Here is a 9,748-nt window from a genome sequence, read left to right on the forward strand (position 1 = left end):
ACAAGGCATCTAACTAATAAATGAAATAGAAGGAATTTCATGCATGTGAATATGAAAACTGCACACTCGACATATAGTATAGCATTGTCATCAAATATCTACATCTACCAGAAAATGAATTGGTCCTTCGAGGACACTGAATGTTCTTTTTAAAAAACGATGATCCACACACGACGAATTTGATGTTTTTGGTGCATTAACAAACATTCAAATTGAATTTCTTATACACAGAAAAAAACGAAATATTGTGTCTTATCATTACGGCTTTGCGTTAAAATACAGAAAATGTGAAATACCTCGGTCAGACAAGCTTACATTTGTCCATAAAGTGATTATTTTATCGACTTTTCTGACTCAAAACACCACAAACGCAACACTCAGTTTGTGGGCGGGTCTCTGTTCTTGCCTCATTTTCGTACGACCGTGGTCAGATGATTTCTCATTGGTTGCCTCGTCTGTTCCGTCTCAAGTACTCGGCTCTGATTGGCGGCCGTCTCAGTCACGTGTTCAGCGCCAGCCAATGAGGAGAGACACGTGAAACTGCTGCAGCAAGGTTGAGTTGGTGACAGGGAAGCTGTTGAGCTGTCGAGCTGTCGAGAGAGAAGCCCCCCAACGGTGTTGGCGTTAACCGTGAAGTTACTCTTTTAAGCGTGAAGTTACTCTTTTAAACGTGTGTAAACGTCGCTTTGTATGTGCAACTATGCCCGAGGAGGAACGGTTGAACATCGTCACATGCACCGCTCCTGTGAACATAGCTGTCATCAAATACTGTAAGTGTGTTTAGCCTTGTTGACCAGGTCTGTATAGCTTCAAGCTAATTAATCATCTTTAAACGTACGTACGTGTGTTTCTTGAATACTGACTAAGGTATGTTGAATCTAAATAATGGCGTGTCATACAGAAAGCACAGTCACACCGTTTTAAATACGTTTAGCATGTTATAGCATGTAATACCGTGTGTGTAACTACTACGACTACACTTTTCAGGGGGGAAGAGAGATGAAGAATTGATTCTTCCCATCAACTCATCCTTGAGTGTCACATTACACCAAGACCAGGTATGTACGTGTGTGTGTTCCAGGTATTTCTCATGTTGTGGGGACTTAAATGTGTTTACACGGGAACACTATGGGGACTTACTTAGTCCCCACAATGTAAATTCTTACATTTTAAGGTGAAGATAAGCTTATGGTTAGGCCAGTAAAATGGCCGTTTGAGGGTTAAGACTTGGTTTTAGGGTTAAAATTAGGTTTTGGTCAGGGTTAGGCATTTAGTTATGATGGTTAAAGGTAGGTTAAGGGGCTAGTCATTGAGATAATCCCACTGTTGCTCAGCTTTGCCCCTGCTAAGTCCAAGCTGCTGTGACACGACTAGAGGGTGTCACAAGTCATATTCAACCTCTATTTGTTTCCATAAATTTGGTTCTAAATGTGTTTTTAACACCAGCATTAATGTGTTTAATTGCAGGGGAGTGTTATAATTTTATTTGACAGCATTTTAAGTATGCATTACCACACACACTGGACATAATATCAATGATAATATGACTCTACGTTTGTAATGCATTTGCACTTTACTACTTCTGTTTAGCTGAAAACAACCACAACAGTTGCAACAAGCAGATCATTTCAGGAGGATCGAATATGGCTCAATGGCAAAGAGGAGGATATAACCCACCCGAGGCTACAGTCCTGTCTCAGAGAGAGTGAGTATTGTCCGTTTTGGTTTTCCTCAGAAAGGACGTTGTGAGGTGTAAATAGTTGAAGTAAATGATTTGTTTGTTCTGCATTTAGTTCGACGACTTGCGCGGAAAAGGCGTAATGATGGGGACCCTGGTTTGAATTCAAATGGTTTGTCACACAGAGTCCACATCTGCTCGGTTAATAACTTCCCCACTGCTGCAGGTCTTGCCTCCTCAGCTGCTGGATTCGCTTGCTTAGGTGAGCGTATTTGCAGTGTTTCACTGACTAAAGATTCACTACTGATGTGAGAGCACTGCTTTTGTTTTAAATCAGAACTAAACAGTTTCCTTTCAGCACAGAATGGCGGTCAAACGATATTACAAATAATACCTATACATTTAAATGAATCATGATTTTATACACATGCTCTTCATCAGTGTCTCTGTTGTCTCACTGTTGTAGTTTACACTCTGGCCCAGACGTACGGCGTGGAAGGAGAGTTGTCTGGAATTGCTCGGCAAGGCTCAGGCAGTGCATGCAGAAGTATTTATGGTGGCTTTGTGCAGTGGATCATGGGAAAAGAAGATGACGGCAAGGACAGTGTAGCCCAGCAGGTGGAGCCAGAGAATTACTGGCCTGAACTCAGAATCCTTGTACTTGTGGTAGGTCGGATTATGTGATTTTGTGTGTGATTCTTTTTCCATATTACCCCATTCTACCTGTTTGATTTCTTAGTTAAATATGATACAATTATATATGTCGATAAATGGATAGCCTGTGGGAAAATGTGATCCAATAATGTGCTGGCGTATTTGTGCTGTTTTATAAAAGTCCACTTCTAAAGTAAGCTGTTGTAACTTGACTTGTACTTTAAATGCAGGCCTTTACATAATATAAAAATACCCTGGTAATATAAGTTAAATCAGGTTTTCTTTGTCACAGGCCAGTGCTGAACGTAAGCCAGTCGGCAGCACCTCTGGGATGCAAACCAGTGTACAAACCAGCTGTCTCTTAAAGGTAATTAATTCACCCTGCAACTTGCTTTATCGAGTGTACTAACATTATTGTCAGTACGGTTGATAACAGATCTTCAGGTTACTGGTTTGTTGGTTGTTAAGCTGCATTTAAACCCAATTACCTAAAACTCACGAGGCTCTGTGTCTACTGCTTCTCTGTGTGTAGCACCGGGCTGAGTCTGTCGTCCCGGACCGGATGGTACAGATGATCGACGCAGTAAAAAGAAAGGATTTCACTGCGTTCGCTGAACTAACCATGAAGGACAGCAACCAGTTCCATGCCACCTGCCTCGACACATACCCTCCTATCTTTTACCTCAATCACGTGTCTAGACAGGTCATCAACCTGGTGCATCGATACAACAGGCACTATGGAGAGACCAGGGTGAGCCTATTCACTGTTTAGTTCCAGCTCTTGTTGGATGATGTGGCCAAAAAAAAACTCCCCTTCTTTATATAATAACCACCATTTGTTTCCTTTAAGGTGGCCTACACTTTTGATGCAGGGCCCAACGCTGTAATCTTCACTCTGCAGCAACACGTTCCTGAGTTTGTCAAGGTGGTTCAACATTTCTTTCCCCCAGATACCAACGGAGGACAGTGAGTTTTCGGTTACCAGGTTTACCAAGATTTCCTTCTCTTTATCTTTACAAAATAAATTCATCTCATGTGACTTTTCCTTCTCTGCAGGTTTATCAAGGGCCTTCCTGTTGATTGTGCTTCTCTTTCTGAGGATCTAGAGCAGGCTATTGGTTTGGAGCCCATGCCAAAGGGAATAAGCTACATGATTAGCACGAAGGTATTGCCAAACACAAGATTTTAGTTATTAACACACAGACACATGCAGAGGTCGAGTCTTTTGCTTGGTAAAATCAGCTCTTGTCTCGTCTTGTTTTCAAGGCTGGACCAGGCCCTTGCATTGTGGAGGATTCTTCTCAGCATCTGCTTGGACCTGATGGTTTGCCGAAGATAACCGCATGATGCCATGCAGCCCTGAAGAAAAATGGCACAGATTCATAAGAGACAATCTGACATACAAGAAAGAAAAAAAAATTCTTAAATGAGATTTTATAAAGTGCAAAAACACCTCAGGCCTTCACCTCTTTTAATATTTTATACGAGGTATTTATATTTCTCTCCCTTCATACATCAAAGAGGTCTAAGGTGTCTTTAATGTGTTTGAACATCTATGGTAGTCAAGTGTAACCAAAGGGTTTTCTCACAGACGTGCACATGCACAGATAAATTTGAGTACCAACACTGCCACTGTGCTTTTGAGCAGTGCACTGAAGCATAAAAAACATTTCACCACCTCCACAGTTACATTTTCACATTGTACCTATCATTTCCATTCTATTCTGTCAACTTGAATAAAATATATTTTAGTCTATACAAATGTTCATGTTTTAATATTTTTAATAATGCAGTTGATATTTTATATTTCAGGGTTGGTGCAAACGGCAAATAAATGTTAATTATATGGTATAATCTTTTTTTCCTTTGGCTACGAAATTGGTGACATATTTCTTATTTTCACACAGAAAATTCAGTAAAGGTTTACATGGACAGCACCATTCCATTCAATGACAGTCGATAAGAGGGTGCCATGTACTGATTAAACAGCATTAACCAGAATAAGGTATTTCTTAAGTTTCAGATTATTGCGATTTTAATCACACTATGTACAAATGTTTATGTCTTTACTGGGTTGTAATGAGTCTTCACAGCAATGGTAGAATAACCATCATAATCAGACTTTAAGAGGAATATTAATAGAATATTCAATCAGAACTCATGTAAACAAAATTAGAGCTACAAATAACAATTCTTTTCATAATCGATGAATCTGTTGATTACTTTCTTGATTAATCGAGTAATCCTTGGGTCCATAAAATGTTGAAAAAACTTGTTTTCCAATCCTCGAAATGATGACGTCAAATGTCTTCCTGCTTTGTCCACAAACCAAAATGTTGCAGCTTTCATTATTTCTTTGTTAGTTGGAGCAAAGAAACCAGCAAATATTCACATTTAAGAACCTAAACAATCGGAAAACCTGTTTAAACTATCAAATAGTTGGACAACTGATGACTGTAGTTATTCATTTTGTATGTATAGATTACATATGTAGATAAATGGACAGAACAGGTTTATTTACCTGCGTGGCGCCCCCTCCCTCCGACTCAAAAGGGGGAGTGGTCCGTTTAAGCCCCGCCCCAATTGCAGCACACCTACACACACCCCACACACACTTCAGAGCTACATTGTTGTCCTCTCTTCCTCGTTGAGACAAATCAGAAGTCGCGAGTGAGTTTGTAAAGTGTGGTTTTTCGCGCAGAGAAGCTGCTGCTTGAAGTGAACACTATGGGGAAAATCGAGTGGGCGATGTGGGCCAATGAGCAGGCTCTGGCTTCAGGACTCAGTGAGTATATTAAAATGATGACAAACCTGTGATTGTGTTCTGACTTTTAGCTTCATTTCAGGGCATAATATAAGATATAAGATACATACAGGAAATGTGTTCATCTTGAAAGTCACCTCTCTTGGCATCACTTTCAATGCTCACTTCTCTTTATGCCATCAAAGGTTTACATTTACATTTGTGCTTTTGTTTTAAAAATAGTTTCTTATTTTATTTTAACTTCCTGTTTCCTCTTTTCAGTTCTCCTCACTGGAGGCATTGTGGGGGTGGCTGGACAGTTCAGAGGCTGGCAGTTTGCTGCATATGCTGTGTATCCTTTATACTTTTAAACAGAAACCATACCTATAGCTAACTATATATATGATCTTTGTCTCATTGAGTTCTATTTGTCTGACTTTAGTGGTGTCCTATATATGGCTCTGTCATATGATATGAGATGATATGCCATAAATGTAATATATAATGTGTATTTTTTTTGTCCTTATATTTCAAATACCATATTACAAAGAGCTAATAGGATTGTCAGGAAATGACAACAGGGATAAAAACACAGAGAGAGAGGGGGAAAAGAGTGGAAAATCCTGAAATTCTGCTTATAATAGAATCAGGAAATGCTCTCCAATAAAAGTATGCAAACTAAATAAACCACTTTGTCTTCGTCCTGCAAAGATTTGCTGTGATGATAGTGTGATTGAAAGCTGATCTGAGTCTTTCACATAATTATTAAATCAGATAACTAAGAGTAGAAATAAGTTTCAAGAGAAAAGTAAGTAAATTTGGTCAATTGTTTGACAGCTCTTGTACCTAGTCAGGACTACTGTTGATTTTAAATTGACACTGAGGTCATATTAGAGACAGTGAATCAGCCTTGACAGATAACTAGTGCTGCTGGAGTGTTTGTGTGCCTTCTTGAGTATCCCAGAAGCAAAAGGTCAAAGGGAACCAGTATGGAGAGACCGTAAGATGTTCTTTTTTTTACTTTAATATTTTTTGCAACATAATGATCTTCAAGACATCTTTATATGTGTCGTTTTTTCCCCTCAGGGGTCAGTACTGTTTCACTGTGTGTGTAAAAGCCTTTGGACCGGTGACGAGGAACTACTATGTCCGAGCGTTTCTGCACGCTGCGTGAGTTAACGCCGACAGCCACCTCCAACTTTTTTGCTCAACAGCATTCTTGTCACTGACAGCTAAGCTCTGCAGCAAAAGAAAAAAAAAACAACCTGTCAACCTTTGTTATCTCAAAGTGTCTGATTTTCCCTCTGTCTTCCTTAGAATTTGTGTACCCGGAGGTTTCATGTTGGCCACTGTCCTCGGATGTGTCTGCCTCGGTATTGCCAGCCTCATCTACCTTGCAGTAAGTTGGTAGCATTCTTCAGAACTCTGATACAGTTCTCAGTAGGAAGTGACTGGCTGATGGTAACAAGGAAGAGGTTTGTCATTACTGGTGCCTCAATTGAGACACGCTGTTATGAAAGCTGACAGTCAGGGGTGTGACTGGATTCTTAACTGTTCTATAGCTGGCAAATGATGTCATAAAGATTATGAAATGGAACTAATGATACATGACATGATGAGAGTCAAGGTGTGCAGACGCGCTCAAACTGTAGTTAGTGTGGTTGATTAATAAATGCCATTTTAATCTTTCAGCGTGATCAGAGAGAACTAAACTTCTGCACCTTCTCTAGACTCGGCTCCCAATCCTGGGGAAAAAAACTCACCCATGACAGGAACCTTTAATAATAACAATAATAAGTAGCCGGCAGGGTGGTCAGACATGATAATGCTCTCTGACCATAACGTTATCGTGTTGTAACCAGTGATGGCATGTACAGATCACACTCAAATTTTAATCACATGTTCCTGGTCCCATTGCGGACATTTGCTGAAAATTTCATTCAAATCCGTCTGTGACTTTTCGAGTTATGTTGCTAACTAACAGACAAACAAACTCTGGCGAATGTTATTATTATTATTATTATTATTATTATTATTATTATTAATAATAATAATAATAATAATAATAATGATAATAATAATAATAATAATAATAACATTTGACCAATCACGGAGAGAGGGCGTTTCTATTGGTTGATTAGCGGCTATGGTTGTGTGTATTTCTCAGTGAAAATGTCCCTATTACAGCATTGGTTACAACTTTCTATGTTGAAAAGCAACCTAAAAAAGGTAAAGAAAGTCGGTCAATGAGCTCAGTAAGTAAATATGGGTGTAGTGTTTCAGAGATTGAGATATTCACTCTGGTTATCTGTGGCATATTCACATAATGTATTGACCTAGGGATAAGACGGAACAATCCGCTGTTTTTCTGCAGCTTTAACCTTAAATGAATTAATTTATTTCTTGTCATCTGCTCGCTCTTACAGGCAGCGATCCGCGGCGAACAATGGGTGCCCATTCTTCCACGTACGGAAGTTCGAAAGCCAATGGACAGCATGAAGAATCCTCCTCAGAATCCACCTCCGAGACCTCCCTTGGAGATGCGCAGGAAACGAATAGACGACCTGGAGGGAGCGGCCTATGACAACCCCATCCCTGTTGCAGATGAGTAACCCGGTCCAGTGGTCCCGTCCTGTCTTTTTTGGCTTCCAGTGACTGCCTGAGATCCTCAACGATGAAGTTCTGCGATCCTGGACACATTTTAGTTAACGTTGACTGGACACCATGTTCTGTCCACGCCTTTATACCTCAATATACTTCAACCTGCAGGTAAATGTGTTTATCGTCTCGAGAATTCAAAGGACGATGGGTAAAGTGCATGCGTCGATCTATACTACATCAATTTGTACCACTTATCCTTAACCTTAGGTAAAGGTATTGCAGGTATTTACCGAACAAATCATTTGCTCTGGGAAACTTCATAAAACATGATATCCCATTATTATTCAATTTTTAATGACATATGTTACATAGGGATTCTCACGTATGAGCAAAATTGTAAGATCAAAATTGAGATCATAATTATTTACTGTTAACTTTACTTTCATGTTGTTCTACATTCTTGCTGTTTTACAAATCTGGCGTCGGACAGATTTTTACAAAATAATTAGGGGCCTCAATCCTCTGAAATCTGGGAAGCTCTGCTGTGAGGCCTAGTTCATGCTACAAGATTTTCCACCCGATAATCTGCTCGCTCTCTGCTTTCCCCTTCATTGTCTCATCATCGGACGTCTGCTCCAATATTCAACCTAGAGATATGAAACTGAGCTTTGCATTTAAGAAAGTCCTGTTGTGTCCACCTGGCTTGAAATCTTGCGTCAATTTAAATTTGCAAATCCCATCTGACGTTGGGCGAGAGGCAGGTTACACGTTGGACAGGTCATCACCCAAACCATTCACACTTGCGTTCATGATGAGTTGTGTGAATATCAAACTTAGCGTTGAACAAATCATGTTAAGAAATGCATGTTAATGCTGTAGCTGCACATATAAATGAAGGAAAAGGAGTTTAGGAGTTTCACTGCTGTGATAAAAGTGTTTTTACCCCAACCACCATACATTTTAAACTGTTTTGAACTAAAAACAATGTATTGTCAACTGTATACAGGATATTGGATTATGTTTTGTATCCATTGTATATTTGTATTTTTTCTTGAAGCCAACAAATCAAATGATTGTACTGTGTACTGTTTGCTAGGTTTAAAGTGACAGACTGAATGAATTCTGTGCCTTTTTACCATCTTGTAAATAAATCCATTGTACCCTTTGAATCCTACCTGTCTTAGGTTTGTTCCGTCTTACTCTACCTTGTAATAACATTTGCAACTTCCTCCTTGTGCAAGCACAATGGATTACAGCAGAATTTCCTCTGAAATGCTTGTCTGCCCACATACAGTAGTTTGACACAATGGTGTCTATTGTTTTCTAACGATGGGGAAAAGAATGTGCAAAAGTTTTTTTGTTTTGTTTTGTTTTTTAAAATAATATAATAACTCTGCCTCTTGTCAGACCAGTACATTGGTGTCATGTCTTGTTTCTTGTGACACTTATCTGTTTCCTCTTTATTGGTCACAGTCGACCTGTTAAGCAGCTGGAGTCTGAGGAAATCACAGAGGTGAAATCTTACTTCCTCATTTCTACTGGGGCTGTAAAGTGTGAAACCTCACATCCATGCTGTCCTTTTATCTTTTATTTATTCATCTTGTGATTTATTCTTCTTCTCATCATTCTTACTTGCTTTTTGTAAGGTAAAGTAAGAACATTGTATTTATAATAGCAGTTTTCACAGATAAAAATCACAAAGTGCTTCACAATAAAATGAGATGATAACATAAAATACCAAATACAGAACAATAGTGACGTACAACATAGCAGACAGCCATATAAAACCCTCAACCTGTGTAAAAAGCATGCCGTGATACCTTTGTGTTTTTATTGTTCTTTTGTTTTAATCTAATTTGACATTTGGTGTTCTGATTTTCTGTGTTCTGATGTTTTGATCTTTATTTCTCTTTTCACAGCACAGTGAAAGGGAAAGGTTTTATTTCCAGATCAAACTGAAAAGATGAAAGTGCTGTTACTCGATTACGGTAAGAAACTACGGTGGCCGTGAAGGTCAAAACACAACAACATTACAGAAAGTACAACAGCAGTAGAGAAAACATATTTTGTGA

General features: G+C 39.1%; 2 protein-coding genes across 2 annotated transcripts; both read left to right on the forward strand.

The window, feature by feature from the left end:
* Nucleotides 1-605: 605 nt before the first annotated feature.
* On the forward strand, nt 606-4,053 carry mvda (mevalonate (diphospho) decarboxylase a). The gene is made up of 10 exons (XM_083900786.1): nt 606-770; nt 988-1,058; nt 1,591-1,705; nt 1,794-1,940; nt 2,145-2,344; nt 2,625-2,699; nt 2,865-3,083; nt 3,183-3,298; nt 3,389-3,497; nt 3,599-4,053. Exons 1-10 carry the CDS (start codon nt 701-703, stop codon nt 3,677-3,679), a joined length of 1,203 nt encoding a protein of 400 aa, XP_083756912.1. The 5' UTR covers nt 606-700; the 3' UTR covers nt 3,680-4,053.
* Nucleotides 4,054-5,002: 949 nt separating this feature from the next.
* On the forward strand, nt 5,003-7,687 carry cyba (cytochrome b-245, alpha polypeptide; the record flags this gene model as incomplete). The annotated part of the gene is made up of 6 exons (XM_083900507.1): nt 5,003-5,117; nt 5,358-5,427; nt 6,001-6,075; nt 6,162-6,245; nt 6,393-6,474; nt 7,502-7,687. The coding sequence occupies exons 1-6, from the start codon at nt 5,060-5,062 to the stop codon at nt 7,685-7,687; spliced, it is 555 nt and encodes a 184-aa protein (XP_083756633.1). The 5' UTR covers nt 5,003-5,059.
* Between the last annotated feature and the right edge of the window lie 2,061 nt (nt 7,688-9,748).

This window comes from Microchirus variegatus (assembly GCF_963457635.1).
Source record: "Microchirus variegatus genome assembly, chromosome: 14".
Taxonomy (NCBI): Eukaryota; Metazoa; Chordata; class Actinopteri; order Pleuronectiformes; family Soleidae; genus Microchirus; species Microchirus variegatus.